The following is a 25210-nucleotide window of genomic DNA, read 5'->3' as shown; positions in this document are numbered from 1 at the left end:
TATATCTCCAGCGACTTGAGGTGCCTTCTATACATCGTCTATGTCTCAGATCCATACAGGAGGGCGGGTATTACTAGAGCTCTGTAGACCATGAGTTTGGTGGTAGATTTGAGGGCCTGTTCTTCAAATACTCTTTTCCTCAGACGGCCGAAGGCTGCGCTGGCGCACTGGAGGCTGTGCTGAATCTCCGCATCAATGTCTGCCCTTGTTGACGAGGCTTCTGAGATATGGGAATGGTCTACGTTGTCCATGGCCACGCCATGCATCTTGATGACTGGAGGGTAGTGCTATGTGGCGGTGACAGGTTGGTGGAGGACCTTTGTCTTATGGATGTTAAGCGTAAGGCCCATGCTTTCATATGCTTCAGTGAATACATTGACTATATTCTGGAGTTCAGCCTCTGAATGTGCACAGACGCAGGCGTTGTGCGCATACTGCAGCTCAACGACAGAGGTTGGGGTGATCTTGGACCTGGCCTGGAGACGGCGTAGATTAAACAGCTTCCCATGGGTTCTGTAGTTCCACTCCAGCAGGGAGCTTGTTGATTGTGAGGTGAAGCATGGTGGCGAGGAAGATTGAGAAGAGGGTTGGAGCGATAATGCAGCCATATTTGACCCCGGTCCAGACGTGGATCGGGTCTGTAATGGATCCATTGGTAAGGATCACGGCCTGCATGTCATCGTGCAGCAGGCGAAGGATGTTGACAAACTTTTGGGGGCATCTGAAATGGAGGAGGACGCTCCATAGACCCTCACGGTTGACCGTGTCAAAGGCCTTTGTAAGATCGAAAAAGACTATTTCTAGTCAGAGTAGAAATAACAAGATAGTTAAGATGAATATGTGGCTTGAGGAGTGGTGCAGCAGGGAGGGATTCAAATTCCTGCAACATTGGAACCGATTCTGGGGGAGGTGGGACCAGTACAAACCGGACGGGCTGCACCTGGGCAGGACCAGAACCAATGTCTGAAGGGGAGTGTTTGCTAGTGCTGTTAGGGAGGGGTTAAACTAATATGGCAGGGGGATGGGAATTGATGCAGGGAGACAGAAGGAAGTAGAATGGGGGCAGAAGCAAAAGATAGAAAGAAGAAAAGTAAAAGTGGAGAGCAGAGAAACCCAAGGCAACAATCAAAAAGGGCCACATTACAGCAAAACTCTAAAGGGACAAAAATGTGTTAAAAAGACAAGCTTGGAGGCTCTGCCTCAATGCGAGTAGTATTTGTAATAAGGTGGACGAATTAACTGCGCAGGCAAATATTAACGAATATGATATAATTGGGATTACAGAGACATGGCTCCAGGGTGACCAAGGCTGGGAACTCAACATCCAGGGGTATTCAACATTTCAGGAAGGATAGACAGAAAGGAGTTGGGGTAGTGTTGCTGGTTAAAGAGGAGATTACGCAATACTAAGGAAGGACATTAGCTTGGATGATGTGGAATTTGTATGGGTAGAGCTGCGGAATACCAAAGGACAGAAAACGCGAGTGAGGGTTGTGTGCAGACCACCAAATGGTAGTAGTGAGGTTGGGGACAGCATCAAACAAGAAATTAGGGATGCATGCAATAAAGGTACAGCAGTTATCATGGGCGACTTTAATCTACATATAGATTGGGCTTACCAAACTGGTAGCAATATGGTCGAGGAGGATTTCCTGGAGTGTATTAGGGATGGTTTTCTAGACCAAGATGTCGAGGAACCAACTAGAGGGCTGGCCATCCTAGACTGGGTGATGTGTAATGAGAAAGGACTAATTGGCAATCTTGTTGTGCGAGGCCCCTTGGGGAAGAGTGACCATAATATGGTAGAATTCTTCATTGAATTAACTGTGTCACTCTCCATTTTAGAGACTAGGGTCCTAAACTTAAGGAAAGGTAACTTCGATGGTATGAGACGTGAATTGGCAAGAATAGACTGGCGAATAATATGTAAAGGGTTGACAGTGGATAGGCAATGGCAAACATTTAAAGATCACATGGATGAACTTCAACAATTGTACATCCCTGTCTGGAGTAAAAAATAAAACTGGGAAGGTGGCTCAACCATGGCTAACAAGGGAAATTAAGGATAGTGTTAAATCCAAGGAAGAGGCATATAAATTGGCCAGAAAAAGCAGCAAACCTGAGGACTGGGAGAAATTTAGAATTCAGCAGAGAAGGGCAAAGGATTTAATTAGGAGGGGGAAAATAGAGTATGAGAGGAAGCTTGCTGGGAACATAAAAACTGACTGCAAAAGCTTCTATAGATATGTGAAGACAAACATAGGTCCCTTGCAGTCAGAATCAGGTAAATTTATAATGGGGAGCAAAGAAATGGCAAACCAATTGAACAAATACTTTGTTTCTGTCTTCACGAAGGAAGACACAAATAATCTTACGGAAATACTAGGGGACCGAGGATCTAGCGAGAAGGAGGAACTGAAGGAAATCCTTAGTAGTTAGGAAATTGCGTTGGGGAAATAAATCCCCAGGGCCTGATAGTCTGCATCTCAGAGTACTTAAGGAAGTGGCCCTAGAAATAGTAGATGCATTGGTGATCATTTTCCAACATTCCATGGACTCTGGTTCAGTTCCTATGGATTGTAGGGTAGCTATTGTAAGCCCACTTTTTAAAAAAGGAGGGAGAGAGAAAACTGAATTATAGGCCGGTTAGCCTGACATCGGTGGTTGGGAAAATGCTGGAATCAATTATTAAAGATGTAATAGCAGCGCATTTGGAAAGCTGTGACAGGGTCAGTCCAAGTCAGCATGGATTTATGAAAGGGAAATCATGCTTGACAAATCTAGAGTTTTTTGTGGTTATAACTCTGAGTGGATAAGGGAGAACCAGTGGATGTGATGTATTTGGACTTTCAAAAGGCTTTTGACAAGGTCCCACGCAAGAGATTGGTGTGCAAAATTAAAGCACATGGTAACGGAGGTAATGTATTGATATGGATAGAGAACTGGTTGGCAGACAGGAAGCAGAGAGTCGGGATAAACGGGTCCTTTTCAGAATGGCAGGCAGTGACTAGTGGGGTGCAGCAGGGCTCTGTGCTGGGACCCCAGCTATTTACAATATACATCAATGATTTTAAATGAAGGAATTGAGTGTAATATCTCCAAGTTTGCAGATGACACTAAGCTGGGTGGTGGTGTGAGCTGTGAGGGGGATGCCAAGAGGCTGCAGGGTGACTTGGACAGGTTAGGTGAGTGGCCAACTGCATGGCAGATGCGGTATAATGTGGATAAATGTGAGGTTATCCACTTTGGTGTCAAAAACATGAAGGCAGAATATTATCTGAATGGTGGCAGATTAGGAAAAGTGGAGGTGCAACGAGACCTGGGTGTCATGGTACATCAGTCATTGAAAGTTGGCATGCAGGTACAGCAGGTGGGGAAGAAGGCAAATGGCCTTCATAGCTAGGAGATTTGAGTATAGGAGCAGGGAGGTCTTACTGCAGTTGTGCAGGGCCTTGGTGAGGCCTCACCTGGAATATTATGTTCAGTTTTGATCTCCTAATCTGAGGAAGGACGTTCTTGCTATTGAGTGTGTGCAGCGAAGGTTCACCAGACTGATTCCCGGGATGACAGGACTGACATATGAGGAGAGACTGGATCGACTGGGCCTGTATTCACTGGAGTTTAGAAGAATGAGAGGGGATCTCACAGAAACATAAAATTCTGACAGGACTGGACAGGTTAGATGCAGGAAGAATGTTCCTGATGTTGGGGAAGTCCAGAGCAGTCTTAGGATAAGGGGTAAGCCATTTAGGACCCAGATGAGGAGAAACATCTTCACTCAGAGTTGTGAACCTGTGGAATTCTCTGCTGCAGAGAATTGTTGATGCCAGTTTGTTAGATATATTCAAGAGGGAGATATGGCCCTTACGGCTAAAGGAATCAAGGGGTATGGAGAGAAAGCAAGAAAGAGGTACTGAGGTGAATGATCAGCCATGATATTGAATGGTGGTGCAGGCTCGAAGTACCGACTGGCCTACTCCTGCACCTATTTTCTGCGTTTCTATGAAATGAATGCCCTGGCTTCCTCTGGGAGGAAGATGTTAACATTCTGAAGCATTATTGATGAACCTCTGTCTGAAGAGATGCCATCCATAACTCCTGGATCCTTTGATCTAAGGTTTAAATTCACTTTCCACACTAGTATCTCGACGAGCTGATTTAAATCTTACCTCCCTTGATCTCTGGGAACTTAGTACACACTTGTGGTTGATATTGTTGTAGATTCTACAATCTTACTCTTGGTGGAGATGAACTTTCTGAATTTGCACAACTCATCCATACATAGCCGAGACAAAGTACTACTAAAGACCGGGACGGAAGTGTCAACACAATGGGCTCCATTGTACCCAAGCCCGTTTTCTGGAGTATTGCCAGAGTTACGCCAGTTATTTAGGTCCATAAATCCACCAGAACAACATGTCCAAACTTTCCCCGGTGTTTATATTGTAATCCGGAGCCGCGCAGCGTGGTCAGTCGCCTCGGGGGTGGGGTGGGTGGAGCCTGCTATCTGCGCCGAAAAACGCAGCCGGGCCTTCTGCGCATGCGCGGATGATAAACTTACGTTCTTTACGTCGCTGAAGTGGCTTCGCATGCCCGGTACAGCTGAGTTGACAATCGGCCATTTTTAAAGAGCCAGTTGTGTGTATGCCAGAAGAAGTGCTGTGTGTGTGTTGGAACATTGAAAAATTGCAGCTGCATGCAGAAGGAGTGCTGTGTGTGTCCGAGAGCAGCTGCAGCAATGCAAGATGCAACATGGACCAAGGACCAAGAATTTCATGCTGGAACTGGAGACACTAGTTACTGTGATTTGAGAACAGATGGCAGGAGCTGGATACCAGCAGAGATCACAAAAGTTCCACCAAAAGAACTGAAGAAATGCTGGAACCAAGTTGCAGAAGATTACTGTGCAATGGTGACCATCACAAGACCTGGAAGCCAGTGTAAAAAGAAATGGCAGGATCTTGGTCAAATAGTTAGTGTAAGTAATATTTTCATTTATTCAATGCAACTGTAAATGTGACCAGCTGTATATGTCCCACCCAGTAGAAAGACACCCTCTCTAAAAAGCTGCATTTTCATTTTTACAGATGAAGGTGGCACATAATAAAAGGGAAAGAACTCGAACAGGAGGGCCCAGAAAATGTGCACCCACTGACCCCCTTGGAAGAGAGGGTCGCTGCTTTGCTTTTCTCCAGGCAGGACCCATCAATCAGTACTGCGCAAGCTGGGCCCACATTCAAGGGAGGGGGCAAGTCCTGCAAATTCATCGTGGCCCTTCAAATCAGTCTGCTGCCTGGCTGGCTATATGTGAGCCTACTCTTGCCACCCATCCTGCCCCCTCCTCTGCTGCTAACCATTTGACCATTCTGTTATATTTTGCAGAACTTGAGGCCAATCCTGAAGATGCAGAAGATGATTCAGAAGCGGATGAACCTGGAGAACATCTTCCAGTCCCACCCTCCAGAGCGCGAGGGAGGGGGAGGGGATGGAGCTGGATGAAGCTCCCACTGTTGGATTGACTTTGGAGGGGTGCCGCTCATGGAGTTGGCAGCCCCTTCCGTGACTCGTGGTTTGAGTGTTGATGGGACTTTCCATGGTTTCGCACCTTCCGAGGCTGCGGGTCCCAGTAGTGGGGTGTAGCAAGGCACACCCAGGGCCCCACCGTCCCAGGCTATGGGTTCCATTGTGGGGTGCAGCGAAGCAGACCCAGGGTGAGGGGAAGGAGAGCTTCGCCACGCTCTCCTGAGATGCAGGATATAACAGATGTGGTTCAGATGATGTCATTGAGTGCGGAGAGCATTGACCTTGCCCGATCACTCCTGGACACCATCAGTGGGATGAGTGATGAGGTAGCGGGACTGTCGGGAGAAGTAACAACACTCGCTGGGACTATCAGTGAAGGAATAGTGTCCACGAGGGAGGGAATGTCAGAGGTAGTGCCAAGCACGACACTGGCCATGATGGAGGGAATGTCAGAGGTAGTGCAAACCACGACACTGGCAATGAGTGAGGGAATGTTAGGGATAGTACTGGCCATTAGGGAGGGAATGTTGCAGTCTGCTGAGACACTGTCAGCGTGCATGAGGGAAGGCATGTGTGTTAGCTGCTGCAGTAAGGGAACACGCCCAGACTCTGCGCCCATTGACAGAATCAACTGCCACTCCCACTGCAATCCCCACACCAGTCTCTGAAGAGCCCCAAGCCGGGACCTCCAACTTACTGCCTGACGCTGACGCCCTCCACCATCAAGAGGTGCTCAGTACCCGAAATGTTAGAAGAAATAAGCATGCTACCAAGCCCAAAATCACTGCACCACGGCCTGCGGGCAGGGGTGGTGGAGAGTCCAAGACCGAGCGCTGTGGGCGTTCAGTCTTACACTGAGGGGGATGAGAGATAGGTACAGCCTTTCTTTGCTGCTACTGTTGTTATTATTGTTGTTACTGTTGTAACTGTTCTCAAATTACAAGTTTTTTGTAAGTTATGTAAATTTACAAGTTTATAACTGCTCTTAAAGTCAAGTTTGATACAAGAATAATTTTATTAAAGTTAAGTACATTGTAAAGTTTTGAATAAAATATATTTTACATTAAAACTGAATCATGTTCCATCAACACAACATTACGGAACAGCTCTAAACAGTAAACATGTCCATGTGGAATAGTTGTCACAGAGCCCTCCGGCATCAGTAAAGCGCTCACTGATGAGCTGCTGGCGTGGGGCATGATGGCCCGCCCTCCTCCGCTGTCATGCTCCGGCCTCAGGCACTTGCATAGCTTCCTCGTCGTCATCCTCCTCCTGCTCGTCACCTGCATCTTCTACATCATTATCATCAGCCACTCTCACCGCAGGTGGGTCTTCCACTACCAGGTGCTGCTGCCTCATGATGGCTAAGTGATGCAGGATGCAGCACACAATAATGAACTGACTGACAGTCTCCGGGGAGTGCAGCAAGTAGCCTCCGCAACGGTGCAGGTATCGGAAATGCTGTTTCAATATGCCAATGGTCCTCTCAATGATGCTGCGCGTCGCAATGTGTGACATGTATTGACAGTCAGTTTCCGTCCGGATTATGCATAGTGGTGTCATGAGTTAGGTGGCGAGGCCGTACTCTTTGTCTCCCAGTAGCCAGCTCTGCCCTTCTGACTGCTGCTCAAACATGGCAGATATAACGCTGTCGAGTAGGATGAACGCATCATGGCTGCTACCAGGGTATCTTGCATCGATTGATGCATGTCGTCACACATGAGCTGCACATTAATGGAATGGAAGCCTTTTCTATTCCTGTACATCTCTGAATCATCCAAAGGTGCTCGCAAGATGATGTGGGTACAATTAATGCAGCCTTGTACATTTTGGGAAGGATTGCTTGGGTCGTCATGGGGAACTTGAAGTCATTCCTCTGCGCAAATAGTGCAGTTGTGACCTGGCGAATGGAGACGTGTTGCATGTTGAAAGATGGCGCACAGATCCCCAGTTGTAACTTGAAACGATCCGGAGGCATAGAATGAAAGTGCAGCTGTAACCTTCACTTCAACTGACAAAGCAGTCCTCTTGACGCTTCTTGGCTGCAGGTCTGGTCTCACCAACTCTCAGATCTTATAGACAACAACTTTGCGGAAATGCAGCCTTCAGACACAGTCTGCATCATTTAGGTGCAGGTACGAACGCCTGTCTCGCTATACCTGATGTGGGTAATGCCTCCTGCCCAGCAGCCTACAGGCTCTGATGTTCCTGATGCGATGAGCTCTAATCAATTGTCTCCTACGTAGCACCATGATGCAGAATGCTCGCACAAGGTATGGCATTGTCAGTATTGCTCCCATACTTAGTTAAACTTTCAAAGAAGCTCAAAACAGCAGGAAAGCAGGCAGCACAAGTTCGCAGTTCTCTTGCCCCAAGCTCTATGGCTGGACCAAACCCAAAGGTCTTGTCCTCTCCTCTCTCTTTCCCCCCCTCCTTCCCCCCCCCCCCCCCCCACCACTTGAATCTTGTGACCTCTCTCTCCCTCCTCCCTCCCCTCCCCGGGCACCAAGCCTTCAGATCGGCTGTCTGCGACCCTCTCCGGTCCTCGAGTGCGTGCCGGTCTCGGTCCGCTGTGGCCCCGAGTGCGTGCCTGTCAGTGCCATCCCTACCCCGCTGACCCTCTCCGGTCACCGAGTGAGTGCCTTCCTGGTCCGTCCGCCTACCGCCCCTAGCCCAGGCCGAATGGCCTCCGATTTACTTACCTACGCCGATTTCTTTAACTCTCCGCAAGGGTTTTCTCGAGAGGCCACATATACTGGCCTAAGCAGAAATGGAGTAACTATTAACTGGCCAAAGTTCACTAAATGGCCAGAATTGACGTCGGTGGCTGGTTACGCCCCCTTTGGATGGAAAAAAAAATGTAACTTAATGTGTTACGCTGGTGAAAATTGATTGGGGAAACTGGGTTTTTGAGTTAGGCCAGAAAATGCAGCCTGCTCAAAAAAAATGGCGCAAATCACTGGGGAAAATTGAGCCCATTATTTTCTACATCCTTAATTTCCCAAGAAACGTCTGCATTTCTGTTGACGTGAGTGACGTGTATTAGAAAAATTCAGCCCTTCTGGCGTCAATCACCTCATCGCTGATTACCTCAGACTCAAAGAAGCAATAACACCTCGACAACTAGTTCACTCGTTTACTTACTAGCTTCAAGTCTTTGCTAACAAAGGACCTTACACAGGTCCAGACAAGGCAGAACCTTGTGTCCCTCTTAATGAGCCATCTCTTAGCCTGTTGTCTTAAAGGCTTTTCTGTCCAGTGAAGGAATTTTGTTTGTATAAACCTTTACGGCTAAATTAGCATCAGCCCTTTCCTTTTCGAGCATTCGCTCTGATGACTTATTTAACATTTTAGGAACACATTTAAGGAAATTCTTGGGGCATTTCTCTTCCAAGCCATTAGTTGTATTTAACTTAAAAAAAAAAAAAAAAAAAAATTTGTATTATTTAGGACAATGAATCACAACCAATTAATAATTTAGGAAGTGTTGTCATTTTGTCGGTAAACTAATTTGTACACAGTATGATTCCACAGTCATAAAATTAGATAAATGACCAGTTAATCTGTCTGTGGTGGTGTTGATTGATTGAGATGAATGTTGGCCAGGACACGAAGAGAAAACTCTGCTGTTATTTGAATAGTGCCCCGGAATCTTTTACATCTACTTGAAGAGGCAGAGAAGGCCTTGGTTTAACATCTGATCTGAAAAAAATACTATATTGAAGTGCCAGCTGAGATTCCGTGTTTTAAAAAAAAAAAAATTCTGACAGAGATTTTAACCCACAACCTTCTGACTCAAAGAACATAAGAAATAGTAGCAGGGATAGGCCATTTCGCCTCTCGAGCCTGCTCCACCATTCAAGCAAATCATGGCTGATCTGATCATGGGCTCAGCTCCACTTCCCTGACCGCTCCCCATAACTCTTATCGCTCAAAAATCTGTGTCTCTCCGCCTTATGACCCAGCCTCCACAGCTGCCTGGGGCGGAGAATTCCATAGATTTACAACATTTAGAGAAGAAATTCCTCCTCATCTCCGTTTTATTCTGAGACTATGCCCCCTAATTCTAGATTCCCCCATCAGTGGAAACCTCCTTTCTACCTGGCCGAGCCCCCACATTATCTTATGTCTCAATAAGATCACCTTTTATTCTTCTGAACTCCAATGAGTACAGGCTCAACCTATCTTAAGTCAACCCCTTCATCTCAGGAATCAAGCTCGTGAACCTTCTCTGAACTGGCTCCAATGCAACTATATCCCTCCTTAAATACGGAGACAAAAACTGTACGCAGTACTCTAGGTGTGGCCTCACCAATACCCTGTACAGTTGTAGCAGGACTTCTTTGCTTTTATACTCCATTCCCCTTGCAATAAAGGCCACCATTCCATTTGCCTTCCTGATTACTTGCTGTACCTGCATACTAACTTTTTGTGTTTCATGCACAAAGACCCCCAGGTCCCTCTGTACTGCAGCATTTTGTAATTTTTCTCCATTTAAAAAATAATTTGCTTTTTTATTTTTTCTGCCGAAGTGGATAACCTCGCACTTTCCCACATTAATACTCCATCTGCCAATTTTTGCCCACTCACTTAACCTGTCTATATCCCTTTGCAGATTTTTTTGTGTCTGCCTCACAACTTGTTTTCCCAACCATCTTTGTATTATCAGCAAACTTGGCTATATTACACTCAGTCCCTTCATCCAAATCATTAATATAGATTGTGAATAGTTGAGACCCAGCACTGACTCCTGTGGCACCCCACTAGTTACTGTTTGCCAATCGTAAAATGACCCATTTATCCCGACTCCCTGTTTTCTCTTAGTTAGCCAATCCTCCATCCATGCTAATATATTACCCCCCAACCCCATGCACTTTCATCTTGTGCAGTAACCTTTTATGTGGCACCTTATCGATTGCCTTCTGGAAATCCAAATACACCACATCCACTGGTTTCCCCCTTATCCACCCTGCTCGTTACATCCTCAGAGAACCCCAGCAAATTTGTCGAACATGATTTCCCTTTCAGACAGGAATACCTGTACTACCATTGAGACCAGCTACTAGTGTGTTATAGCTATGTATTGCAGAATGTACTCAGAACTTTGTAGAAAATTTGCAAGAGAAAAATTCTGACTCGTATTGCAGCAGATAGACAATTTACAATCTTATTTTGACAAACCAGGTGGAAGCCCAGTGCTTATCATGTAGGCATCAGATGGTAATGATTAAATGACATTCAGAGTAGTTATTTCAAGCAACAAAAGGCAACAATATGTTGATAAAATATCCATACGTGTCAATATCATTAACAGTTCAGCTGAATTTTTTTTTGACATGAATTAAATTAACTGACATTGGGACTAAGCTGCCATTATTTGACAGCAGCACTATGAAGTCAATAAAGTGGCACTATTGCCTCTGAAAGTACAGTGAATCAACTGCACATCAGAATATTGAGCATCTTCCTGGCTCAGTTAACTGATTATAGAGCCTGCCACAGGGTTCACTTGGTTCCAGATTTCCATCGGTAGGTGTGTCATCTTGAGGTCACCAAGACCATGTAGATCTCACTTACCTACCCCCAAACGGAAAAAAAACCAGTCGCTCGGTCTTTAGATAATTGAGATGTTGCGTTGTCGCTAGGGGACAACATATCAGGAGCTCCTTGTGGGCAGCATGGTAAGCGGCACAATCTATATAAAATGTGTGAATGTCTTTCCACCATCTTGAACGTGGAAATGTACCATATCCCATTGAACAGTGGTCAACATTGAACCTTGGATGTATACATGTATGTTCTCACACATGGCTTCCAGGTAATACCTTCCGACAGATGTTCCCCCAAGTCTCAGCAGCTGAATGATGCACATCTCGCCAGTAGGTTTTGCTCAGATATCACACTCTGTATAGGCTCACAGATGAAAATGGACAAGTTACTGGGGAGCATTAGTACCTAGAACTCATGGGACCATACTGCAGTATGTGTTGGTGCTTTTGGGATAGGAGGGGAGAACTTCAAGGGCTAGATTTTCGTTGCCTTTGCGACCATTTTAGCACTTGGGGGAAGCGCTAAAGCTGGAAAAAAAAGTTAGTGCCGGGGCAGAACTCTCGGCATTGTTTTTGTGCTTGCCGTCGTGACGTATTGAACATTTGGATGATGTCAGTCGTAGCGCAACGTCACGCTAGCGTCCCGGGTGGAACTTTCGAACATAACGCCCGATTTAGCATCTGCCCGTGAACCCGCCAGCAAAAAGCAGTCGGATGTAGGTCGGACCCAATGCTAACGGCGCCATCTTGAAAACTGAGGCTAAGTTTAATGGTGTTTGGTAATGATATAAAATTATTTAATTTAATAAAAATGCATAAGTTTACTACAGTGCTGATCATTTATTCTCTGACTGAAAACCTGAGTATATCTTTGGCATTTGGAAGGAATAGACAATGTAACTTTTTACCTTGCTTTAGTGACTAATGAAATGTTGTTACATGTTCTGTTCTGAGCAAACTTTTTTTTTGTGTTTATGGATCATTCTGTCAAACAGATGTTGCTCACTTCATTGGCATTGCTGGGCTATTTTATTTTCTTGAAAGCCAATAATGGCTCACCACTACTGGCCAAGATCAGCAAACTTTGCACAGGCAAGTGGGTTAAGCCTGAGACCTTTATGATCTGCAGACCTGTTTAGATAAAAAAAATCAGTGAAAGTGAGTGTAGGGACGGGGAAATGCAGCCTCATCTCACTGATTATCCATACGTGTGCAATTTCTAGAATGTTCACTAAACCATCTGTCATTGTCTTGGGATATAAGCCAATTATATGTTGGCCATTGCTGTCTTGACTAATTCAGTATCGAAAAAGATTTGGAAAAGAAGGCTGCATTTATCATAGTGAAGTTAATAGTTTATAGTTTACAATTGTCAGTTTATAGTTAGTTGTAAAGAACGTTTTAAAAGGTGGGGGCGATAGATTGTCAGCCATTATTCGTGGCTGCTATATTTACATGCAATACTCCCCTCGGCAGGTCTGAGTTTATGGCCATCAGGAGGGGACAGGAATTGCCAATGGGGATTGCAGAACCACTTGAGAGAGGGGGTGGAGGAAGAGGAGGAGGGTGAGAAAGAGGAGCCTGGCGAGGAACCCATGCCACCACCACTACAAGCACAGGGGAGGCATCGTGAAAATTTTGCCGCTGCAAAAAAATAGAAAATAGGTGCAGGAGTAGACCATTCAGCCCTTCAAGCCTGCACCACCATTCAATGTGATCATGGCTGATCATACAACTTCAGTACCCCATTCCTGCTTTCTCTCTATACCCCTTGATCCCTTTCGCTGTAAGGGCCATATCTAACTCCCTTTTGACTATATCTAATGAACTGGCCTCAACAACTTTCTGTGGTCGAGAATTCCACAGGTTCACAACTCTCTGAGTGAAGACGTTTCTCCTCATCTCGATCCTGAATGGCTTACCTCTTATCATTAGACTCTGATCCCTGGTTCTGGACTTCCCCCAAGGGGAACATTCTTCCTGCACCTAACCTGTCCAATCCCGTCAGAATTTTATATGTTTCTATGAGATCCCCTCTCATTCTTCTTTTAAATTCCAGTGAATATAAGCCTAGTCGATCCAGTCTTTCTTCAAATGTCAGTCCTGCCATCCCGGGAATCAGTCTGGTGAACCATCGCTGCACTCCCTCAATAGCAAGAATGTTCTTCCTCAGATTAGGAGACCAAATCTGTACACAATATTCAAAGTGTGACCTCACCAATGCCCTGTACAACTGCAGTAAGACCTCCCTGCTCCTATACTCAAATCCTCTCGCTATGAAGACCAACATGCCATTTGCCTTTACCGCCTGCTGTACCTGTATGCCAACTTTCAATGACTGATGTACCATGACACCCAGGTCTCGTTGCACCTCCCCTTTTCCTAATCTGTCACCATTCAGATAATATCCTGCCTTCCTGTTTTTGCCACCAAAGTGGATAACCTCACATTTATCTACATTTATACTGCATCTGCCTTGCATCAGCAGCTGATAATTGAAGGCTATTCAAACACGTTCACTATTCCCCCTCTAATTCTGCAAATGAGACACGACACACGAATGGTTGAGGTAAAGACCAGATTTTGTGAAAAATGTAAAGTTGTCCAGCTTTACAAACTAAAACAAACTTTAATAAACACTGTAAACTTTTAAAATTTAACAGTAAGATAATTGGAAAACTTTAAAAACTTTCAGAAAACAACAGCAACAAGAACAACACAACAACCCCTATCCCAACGTCTTTTTACACCGGGTGCTTCCCTCCCCTCCTCCTCGCTCTTTCACACCCCCCCCCCCTTCCCCATGCCCTTGCATCTCGCCCCCTCCCTCATCAGCTCCCCATCCCCAAAGTAGCACTAGTTCATGCAGCAAGGTGACCAGAGTCCTGCTGCATTCAGGAGAACGACCTTGGAGATGCCACGTGTGGATGAACTGGAGAAGCTCGGGGTATGGAAGGCCTGGCTTCTGACTGGCAAGCCTGCTGCTTGGTGTTGCCAGTCATGGGTGGTGTGGGTCTGGTGGAGGTCAACAATTGCGCATGCGCATTGACAGCCTCGCAGGTTTCCTGGCTTGCATGGACAATCTGCGACCAGACCTCTGTGATGGTCACAGTGAGTGTCGCGATGCTCGCGGGAATACTACCCAGGACCTCCAGGAGCTGTCGGGTGAGCTGGATGCTCTCCCTGCAAAGTGACACCATGTCCGGTTGGACGTCTGCCTGTCTGTCAGCAGACCTACTTTGCCGACTCGCTCTCTGGAGAGACGGCAGATAGGATTTCAGACGTGCATTGCTGCACGCCATTAGTAGTCCCTGGAGCCTCTATGTCAAAGCCCGGGAATGTATGGTCATCCCTGGACGACATGTTACCCGGTGCAAAAAGAGGTGTGGAGTGTTTCCTTCCCCCCACCCCCCAGCAGTCCTCTATCTCCTTCCCCCCCCTCCCCCCACACACACACACATGATCCCTGATGTGGAGGGTTCATCGGAGGCATGAGGCGCATGTGACTCTTCATCTAAGTAGAAAGCAACAGACCAGTGGTTAACAGCAGGTGAGGGGACAGGGTGACGAGAGGAAGGTCACAGTACACAGGCTCGTTTGAAGGATTGGTACTACCCCATTATATGTAGTCCACAGACACTGCACCACATTGCCCCAACCCTAGTCCATAGACACTGCATCACATTGCTCCAACCCTAGTCCACAGACGCTGCATCTCACTGCCCCAACCCTAGTCCACAGACACTGCATCTCATTGCCCCAACCCTCGGTCCACAGACACTGCATCTCACTGCCCCAACCTTAGTCCACAGACACTGCATCACATTGTCCCAACCCTAGTCCACAGATACTGCATCACATTGCCCCAACCGTAGTCCACAGACACTGCATCACATTGCCCCAACCCTCGTCCACAGACACTGCATCACATTGCCCCAACCGTAGTCCACAGACACTGCATCACATTGCCCCAACCCTCGTCCACAGACACTGCATCACATTGCCCCAACCCTCGTCCACAGACACTGCATCACATTGCCCCAATCCTAGTCCACAAACGCTGCATCTCATTGCCCCAATCGTAGTCCACAAACACTGCATCACATTGCCCCAACCCAGCCTAGGGCGTGTGCAGGACTTGCCCTCAGTTTCCAGGTGGGGGTCAGCACCCCCACGGGCAGTTGCCTGACGGTCGGGGCCGATGAGAGCCGCCACACTCTCCTTCATCCGTTAGTGGGAGGATTTGAGGCGGACCCCAGCCTGTCCGCAGCTGCTCGCCATGATTATGCGCCCCTTTTTGCCTATCGATGAAAATGGGAATGTTTACCAGAGGGTCCATCTGCTCTTTTGGCACACAGATAGCCACCGAAGCACTTATACCATACTGTGGTAATGTAATACAGTCCTGTGTTTAATTGCCTTGGAAGTTGCATGTGGTTCATCAGGAGGACATCGAAGTGTGGAAACATCTTATGAGATCTCAGAAAGCAATCTTAATAATGTGTAAAAGATTATTCATGGCAAATTCGGTGCCAAACGAAGCCTACCTCTGTGTCATGCATTTTAGGAGGCAACCCACACACAGCTGAGACCTAGCAACGGCATCAGAACAAATAATCTGTCAGATTAATAATTTCAGTAATGAAGGGGTGCATGAATCAAAATGGTACTCTGACGATTCTTGTCAGATCGATGAACTATTTTGCGGCACTGATCTGCCATCCTTGCCACATTGCCCGAAGCAGACACCTCTGCTATCTTCAAAAAACTACCGGGAGGGCTCTACCTCCCACCCACCTCCTGTGTAGCTGACCCCATTGGGTCCCCACTGCATTAAGCAGGACATCATTGGCCTTGATGGTAAACTGTCTGGCCCTTTGCCTTTCCTCATCAAGTTCCCCGCGATGATGCTGCATCTTGAAGACCGGAAGTAAAATGGCTGATTCAGCCTTTGGTATACTGCGCATACGCAAGACCCTCCCTGCTTGCAATCGTGTTTGTGATCGGACAGCTGACCACGAGCGTGGGAAGAAGAGAAAAAAAATCACCAAAAGGGCCAATTTTTTTTTGCCAGCGCAATTTTTGGCTCCGGTGCAAAAAATGTTTTGTGTAACACTGGAGTTAATGATCGCGCAAATATTGATTGCTGTTGGGCAAAAGTTGACAGTTCCAGCGCTAATGCTAACTCGGCGCTAAAAAAAATTTTTTCCACGATTTGCGCCCAAAAATGGCCCAAATTGCAAAAACCCAAAAATCCAGCCCCGTTTCTTGCCTGTATTTTGGAGCAGTAAGACCAGTAAGACTTGTATGACGGTTTCTTAGAATGCCCAGTATTCACCCTTGCCACTGCTACTCCAGTTTTGAATGTCCTATTAATAAATGCAAGAATTACAGTACTGTCTACATTATATTTATTTATGTATTTTGGGAATGTATATCATAACCGAGACAATGCACTTTGTATACAACAACGACTGAACTGTTACGGAATGTCGGTTGTTTTCTGATGGTTTTTCTGACCTTATGGTAATCTGGCCTCTTCCCAAAGAGAAAGAAAGACTTGGCATTTACATAGTGCCTTAAACTGTAGGACATCCCAAAGTGCTTCGCAGCCAATGAAGTACCTTTTGAAGTGTAGTCACTGTTGTAATGTAGGAAACGCGGCAGCCAATTTGCGCACAGCAAGCTCCCACAAACAGCAATGTGATAATGACCAAATATTTTGTGTCACTGATGTTGATTGAGGGATAAATATTGGCTAGAACACCATGGAGAACTCCCCCGCTCTTCAGATGGGGGCCTCAGTTTAACTTCTCTGAAAGATTGCATCTCCGACAGGGCAACATTCCCTTGCTGCTGCACTGGAGTATCGGCCTAGATTTTTGTGTCAAGTCGCTGGGTGGGACTTAAATCCACAATCCTTTATTAGTCAGGAAATTGTGTTAAGGAAATTGATGGAATTGAAGGCCGATAAATCCCCAGGGCCTGATAGTCTGCATCCCAGAGTACGTAAAGAAGCCCTAGAAATAGTGGATGCATTGGTGATCATTTTCCAACAGTCTATCGACTCTGGATCAATTTCTATGGACTGGAGGGTAGCTAATGTAACACCACTTTTTAAAAAAGGAGGGAGAGAGAAAACGGAGAATTATAGACCGGTTAGCCTGACATCAGTTGTGGGGAAAATGTTGGAATCAATTATTAAAGATGAAATAGCAGCGCATTTGGAAAGCAGTGACAGGATTGGTCCAAGTCAGCATGGATTTATGAAAGGGAAATCATGCTTGACAAATCTTCTGGAATTTTTTGAGGATGTAACTAGTAGAGTGGACAAGGGAGAACCAGTGGATGTGGTGTATTTGGACTTACAAAAGGCTTTTGACAAGGTCCCACACAAGAGATTAGTGTGCAAAATTAAAGCACATGGTATTGGGGGTAATGTATTGATGTGGATAGAGAACTGGTTGGCAGAGAGGATGCAGAGAGTAGGGATAAACGGGTCCTTCTCAGACTGGCAGACAGTGACTAGTGGGGTGCCGCAGGGCTCCGTGCTGGGACCTCAGCTATTTACAAAAAACATCAATGATTTAGATGAAGGAATTGAGTGTAATATCTCCAAGTTTGCAGGTGACACTAAGCTGGGTGGCGGTGTGAGCTGTGAGGAGGATGCTAAGAGGCTGCAGGGTGACTTCGACAGGTTAGGTGAGTGGGAAAATGCATCGCATAAATGTGAGTTTATCCACTTTGGTGGCAAAAACATGAAGGCAGAATATTATCCGAATGGTGGCAGATTAGGAAAAGGGGAGGTGCAACGAGATGGTACATCAGTCATTGAAAGTTGGCATGCAGGTGCAGCAGGCGGTGAAGAAGGAAAATGGCATGTTGGTCTTCATAGCTGGGGAATTTGAGTATAGGAGCAGGGAGGTCTTACTGCAGTTGTACAGGGCCTTGGTGAGGCCTCACCTGGAATATTGTGTTCAATTTTGGACTCCTAATCTGAGGAAGGACGTTCTTGCTATTGAGGGAGTGCAGCGAAGGTTCACCAGACTGATCCCCGGGATGGCAGGACTGACATGAGGAGAGACTGGATCGACTGGGCCTGTATTCACTGAAGTTTAGAAGAATGAGAGGGGATCTCGTAGAAACATATAAAATTCTGACGGGACTGGACAGGATAGACGCAGGAAGAATGTTCCCGATGTTGGGGAAGTCCAGAACCAAGGGTCACAATCTAAGGATAAGGGGTAAGCCATTTAGGACCGAGATGAGGAGAAACTTCTTCACTCAGAGTTGTTAACCTGTGGAATTCTCAACTGCAGAGAGTTGTCGATGCCAGTTCATTGGATATATTCAAGAGGGAGTTAGATATGGCCCTGACGGCTAAAGGGATCAAGGGGTACGGAGAGAAAGCAGGAAAGGGGTACTGAGGTGAATGATCAGCCATGATCTTATTGAATGGTGGTGTAGGCTCAAAAGGCCAAATGGCCTACTTCTGAACCTATTTTCTATGTTTCTATGTTTCATAATAAAACCAGATTAAAAAAACCAGGCCAGTTTGTGTGGAAAAAAATCTGGGAAATTCCTCTCCATCGATGCGATCAAAACTAGTCCAGGAGATCACTCTGGCCATGAATTGTGTAAGAGCTGATCTCCGCCCCAGCCAGAAACACGTCCAGCTCTCGCTTGAAGGAATTCAGCAAATCAGCATCCACCGTATGAGACGGAAGTCTGTTCCAGAGGTCCACTACTCTCTGGGCAAATAACCACCTCCTGGTGGTTCAAGAAGGCAACTCACCACCACCTTCTAGAGGGTAATTGGGTATGGGCAATAAATGCTGGCAGCAATGCCAACATCCCATGAATGAATGAATCAGTTAATGAGAAAAAAATTAACTTTGATCTGACCTTGTACAACTTAAATTTGTGACCCCTGTTTCTCCCTAATCTATTTAATTTGAACAAAATGTAAACTGGAACACAATCTATTCCCTTCATTATCTTAAACCTCAATCAGATCACCCAAAGTCAATTCTTCTCTAAAATGTAGAGTCCCAACTCTTTTAGCCTGTTTTAATAACTAAAATGCTTTAACCTGGAATTCATCTAGTGGTGATCTTCTGTACCCTTTCCAAAGCCTCAATATCACTGTGAGGAGACTAAAACTGGACACAATATTGCAAGTGAGACCTGACCAAGGTCTTGTACAAGAACAAAATAGTATGCCTTGTCTTGTACGCAATTGTCCTATGTATACAGCTCAACACCTTTATTTGCTCTAGCTATCACTTCATGGCATTGCCCATGTACCTTGAAAGATGTAGGCACTAGAATGCACAAATCTGTTTCTATCTCCACCACCTTTAATGCTTTTCCCTGATAGGTGTATGCATGTGGGTAGGGCAAATTCATATCACTGCACTTATCCAAGTTGTGCATCACTTGCCAGTCATGAGCCCAATCTTGCAAAGCATTAAGATCCACCGAAAGCAGACTAGCATCATCTGCAGTCCGAACACTCGCACAGATCTGAGTATCATCTGCAATATTGCAGATCATACCCCCAACGCTTACACCCAGATCCATTGATAAAAATAGTAAAGAGCAACGGTCCCAACAGCAGACCCTGCAGGAGACTACTGGTGACCAGTCTCCAAACAAATCCAAATCCATCCAGAAACATTTTCTGCCTACAACCTGCCAGCCAGTTCTCAATCCAGCTCGATATATTACCACTAATACCAGACACTTCGATCTTGTATAGAGAAGCCTCTTCTGGGTACCCTATCAGAAGCATTTTGGAAGTCTTAATGTAGGCAGTGTTTACTGGGCTTCCCTCATCCATCAACTTAGTAACTTCTTCAAAAAATACAATTAGATTTGTATTTCTATAATTATATAATTTTTTGGGGAAACACTGCTCTACAGTACAGTAACTTGAGCAGAAATGTATTGGGCCACTGGACCAGTGTTTGCAGGTTTCAGCTAATACAATTTTCTATATTTTCTTTTAGGTCCGAAGACATATAGCTTTGGAGCAACCTCTGCAAATGAACTGAGTACTACTGGAAATTTGGATAGATCCATTCTTAAGGTGATCATAAACAGTGATGTAATTCCAAGATTTTTGAAAAGACCATGACTTTTGCAGTTCATATAAAATCAATTTGCACTTCTTAAAAATTCCCTCTCTATTTTTCTTATTTCCCTCTTAAAATACTAACACAATCACCTGATCACTAAGATGGGCAGGAAACATAGTTCCAGGTGTGTTTCCATATAGCTCTGCAATGGCCATCAGTTGCTGTGCAAGATCAGTCTGACTTGCTGTACTTTTTTGGGCGTGCTTAATCTCAATTTTTCAGCTTATTTGTTAACAGCTTGGAACCGTGTATCAGCAAACTAGTGTTTTAAGAATAAGTTTTGTCAGTGCCATAGAAACATAGAAAATAGATGCAGGAGTAGGCCATTCGGCCCTTCGAGCCTGCACCACCATTCAATATGATCATGGCTGATCATGCACTTCAGTAGCCCATTCCTGCTTTCTCTCCATATCCCTTGATCCCTTTAGCCATAAGGGCTACAACTAACTCCCTTTTGAATATATCTAACAAACTGGCCTCAACAACTTTCTGTGGTAGAGAATTCCACAGGTTCACAATTCTCTCAGTGAAGAAGTTTCTCCTTATCTCGGTCCTAAATGGCTTACCCCTTATCCTTAGACTGTGACTTCCCCAACATCGGGAACATTCTTCCTGCATCTAACCTGTCCAATCCCGTCAGAATTTTATATGTTTCTATGAGATCCCCTCTCATTCTTCTAAATTCCAGTGAATATAAGCCTAGTCAATCCAGTCTTTCTTCATATATCAGTCCTGTCATCCCGGGAATCAGTCTGGTAAACCTTCGCTGCACTCCCTCAATAGCAAGAATGTCCTTCCTCAGATTAGGAGACCAAAACTGTACACAATATTCAAGGTGTGGCCTCACCAAGGCCCTGTAGTAAGACCTCCCCGCTCTTATACTCTCATCCTTTCGCTATGAAGGTCAATATGCCATTTGCCTTCTTCACCGCCTGCTGTACCTGCATGCCAACTTTCAATGACTGATGTACCATGACACCCAGGTCTCGTTGCACCTCCCCTTTTAATCTGTCACCATTCAGATAATTTACCTTCCTGTTTTTAGCACCAAAGTGGATAACCTCGCACTCATCTACATTATACCACATCTGCCATGTATTTGCCCACTCACCTTACCTGTCCAAGTCACCCTGCAGCCTCTTAGCATCCTCCTCACAGCTCACACTGCCACCCAGCTTAGTGTCATCTGCAAACTTGGAGATATTACATTCAATTCCTTCATCTAAATCATTAATGTATGTTTTTATATATATATTTGTGTTGGAATCGGACATTCCGAGTTACTGCATGGGTTACATGTAGAGTGAAGCACCCTTGGCATTCTCCAAACTTTGTTTCTTGACTTCCAATCCTGATATGTGAGTTTTTCACACCAACTATATCCTGATGGTCTCCCATTTAGACTGCCAATTTTGAGCAGAATTATGGGAATATTCATGCTGTTGACTTACATTCACAAAGAATTGGTTAAGGCTAGTCATAGTCAATCTTACTATAAATTTTGAGCCAGCATGAGTAGTCTGAGTTCTAGTTTGAGGTCTGAAGTGAAAGGACAGACTATACCCTGCTACCTTGTTCCCTCACACTGGAGAACAACTATTGATACCGAAGTTTTGCCTGTTGTAAATCACTTGTGTTCATTCCAGAATGTGTAGATATTGGAATCGTGATATGACACTATCAGACATCCATACTGAAATTGTGTTGTCATGTAGTCATTGTTCAGTGCCAACTGCTATCTCAATTGTGCAGTTTAGTCAACCTGACAAAATACTGGTCACCTTTAATTAATGGAGACCAGGTTAAAAAGTGCTTTAGATATCATAGAAAATAATAGAATTCTGGGAATGAACTATAGATATTCTTGTACCCGTTATAACTCCAAATCAATTGAATTGGATGCATACTTTCTAATTCACTTTTGCCATTTGTTATTTGACCGATTGCGTAATAACTCTGTGATAAGTTCTTTATTGATACCAGTGTCAGCAATGTAAACCACATGTAATTGTGAATCATAATGATTAAGTACCAGTGTTATTTATAAATGGTTAAAGGAGTTTTGAAGATTAGGTATTTAATTGTACATTTATGTTAGGTGGAAAAACATACTGTTGCATTGACACTTTGTTAATTTTAATTGTATTTTTTTAAAGATTAATTTAATTAATTATAATTTCTTACAGGTGGTCATTAAGCCTGAGCTGGAACAAAAAATTATAAAATTGATCAATCAATTCAAAACCCAACATAGAAAATCAGGAACTATTTCTGGAAGGCTCACCGCTAAAAAACTACAGGTAATGCCATTTACTTCCTCAATAAACATGTGTAATGGCAGGTGTGAATAACTGCAGTGACTGTACATTATGTAAACGTGACAAAGGATTTTCTCTGCACTTAGTGCAGCTAAGTACTGTGGCTACAAGAGCAGGTCAGAGGCTGTGTATTCTGCAACGAGTTTCTCCCCTCCTGACTCCCCAAAGCCTTTCCACCATCTACAAGGCACAAGTCAAGAGTGTGATGGAATACTCTTCACTTGCTTGGATGAGTGCAGCTCCTGCAACACTCGAGGAACTCGGCACCATCCAGGACAAAGTAGCCCACTTGATTGGCACCCCGTCCACCTCCTTAAACATTCACTCCCTCCACCGGCGTACTGTGGCTGCAGTGTGTACCATCTACAAAATGCACTGTAGTGACTCACCGATGCTTCTTAGACAGCAGCTCCCAAACCCGCAATCTCTAGCTTCTAGAAGGACAAGGGCAGCAGGCGAATGGGAACACCATCACCTCCAAGTTCCTCTACAAGTCACACACCATCCTGACTTGGAAATATAACACCATTCCTTCACCGTTGCTGGGTCAAAATCCTGGACTTGCTCCATAACAGCACTGTGGGAATACTTTCACCACATGGACTACAGCGGTTCAAGAAGGCGGCTCACCGCCACCTTCTCAAAAGCAATTAAGGATGGGCAATAAATGATGGCCTTGCCAGCATCGCCCACTTCCCAGAAACCAATAAAAAAAAAATTGATTCATAACTTTGCCATAGCTGGCACACCAAGGACCTTCCCCTCTTCCCCCTGTGAACACAAAAGTACTGCTATCTAACATCTAATAGTAGTAGAAAGAAAATTATATAGTTGAGTGTTATAACGCAGAATGAGTTTTATTAAAAAAGGACACACTTGTCTTGCAACATACTTTGTTAATATTTGTGAACTGTCATGCAATATAGGTTGAGCGTCCAAAATCCAGAATGTTCCGGACTCCGGGGACGATCCGTGGCAGGGTCGTCTGGAATCTGTAAAATGTTCCGGAATCCGTACCGGATGCCACTGCCCGGCCTTGGGGCCTCGACGCTGGCCGGCCTCGAGGCCTCGACGCTGGCTGGCCTCGGGGCCTCGCCTGAACACCTCCACGGCAGCAGGGCCCACCCGAACACCTCCTGGCAACTGGGCCCCGCCCAATGAGCTCCCAAACAGAGCTGTCGACCCGAACAGCTCCTCGAAGAGCAACCCCCACCCCTTTCTGACCTTCCGAAATCCGGAAATACCCAAACCTGAGCTCGGGTGTTTCCGGATTTTGGATGTCAGAAACACGTCCCGAAGTCTGGAAAAACACTAAAACCGGCTCGGCCTCGATCCGGAGGTTGCCGGATTCTGGATGCTCAACTGTACAAAGAATGATGCCAAATTATTGGGCTCAATTTTCTCTGGTCATTTGTGCCGTTTTTTTTTGGCATATTTATTTTTTTCCAAGTTGCCCCCTGCGATCTGTGTGGCGTAACTGACTTAGTTACGATTTTTCTAGGCCAGTTTTTTTTTAACGTTATGCCTGTGCCGGTTTTTTTCAATTGTTCGCAGTTTGGCCAACATTTTTTTTCTCTTAGGTTGGCGTATCTGGCCACTCCCGAAAAACCTTCTCGTGAGTTAAGAAAACCAGTGCACATTCACAAATCTGCGCTGAAAGATGCCATTGTTTTTAAATTGAAGATTTTGGATGGAGTCAAGAACACCGTCAAAATCAATAATAAAGTTCAACTTTTTTTTAACCTGTCAGCCTAGAAGTGTAAATTTGTTGGATTTCAGAAGTTTTCTCATTTTTTCTACTCACTCACACACCACCACCGAACGTCTTGAAACAGCGCTGGAGGGTTGCAGCTTTGGCCGGCAGAATCGGCATTGCGTCCGGACACAGCAGCTCGGGGTTCGGCTACAAAACAAGGCCTGTGGGGGGGGAGGGGGAGGGGGTGGTGGTGGAGAAGAGAGGGAGGGAGGGAGGGAGGTGGAGAAGAGAGGGAGGGAGGGAGGGAGGAGAAGAGAGGGAGGGAGGGAGGAGGAGGAGAAGAGAGAGAGGGAGGGAGGAGAAGAGAGGGAGGGAGGAGGAGGAGGAGGGGGGAGTGCGATGTACCGATCGGAAGGCTTGGAGCCCGGGGAGAGAGAGAGAAGTCACAAGACTCGAGTTGGGGGGGTGTGGGGGTGGGGGAGTGAGAGGAGAATTCGCAAGACCTTTGGGTGTGGTCCATCCATACAGACCTGGAGAGATACAACTGCGAACCTGTGCTGCCTGCTTTCCTGCCATTTTGAGCTTCTTTCAAAGGTTGAATTTACGTATGGGGGCAATACTGACAATGCCATATCTTGTGCGAGCCTTCTGCATCATGGTGCTACGTAGGAGACAATTGATTCGACTTCATCGCATCAGGAACATCAGAGCCTGTAGGATGCTGGGCAGGAGGCCTTACCCACCTCTGGTATATTGAGACAGGCGTTAGTACCTTCACCTGGGTGATGCAGACTGTGTCAGAAAGCTGTGTTTCCGCAAAGAAGTTGTAAGTGAGATCTGTGAGTTGGTCAAAGCAGACCTGCAACCTAAAAGCATAAGAAGGACTGCTTTGTCATTTGAAGTGAAGGTTACAGCTACACTTTTATTTATGCATCCATTTCAAGCTACAACTGAGGGATGTGTGTGCCATCTCTCAACATGCAA

The 25210-nt window shown here is 45.5% G+C and overlaps 1 protein-coding gene across 1 annotated transcript in view; it reads left to right on the top strand.

The window, feature by feature from the left end:
• The window catches only part of dhx29 (DEAH (Asp-Glu-Ala-His) box polypeptide 29), a 168677-nt gene that overhangs the window by 5580 nt on the left and 137887 nt on the right, over positions 1-25210 (top strand). The window contains exons 2-3 of the mRNA XM_070868797.1: positions 20084-20163; positions 22399-22512. Of these exons, the coding sequence (XP_070724898.1) occupies positions 20084-20163; positions 22399-22512 (194 nt within the window). The remainder of the gene's footprint in view (positions 1-20083; positions 20164-22398; positions 22513-25210) is intronic.

This window comes from Pristiophorus japonicus, chromosome 2, assembly GCF_044704955.1.
Source record: "Pristiophorus japonicus isolate sPriJap1 chromosome 2, sPriJap1.hap1, whole genome shotgun sequence".
Lineage (NCBI taxonomy): Eukaryota > Metazoa > Chordata > Chondrichthyes > Pristiophoridae > Pristiophorus > Pristiophorus japonicus.
The sequence above is the reverse complement of the archived record's forward strand: the minus strand, read 5'-3'. Positions and strand labels throughout refer to the sequence as shown.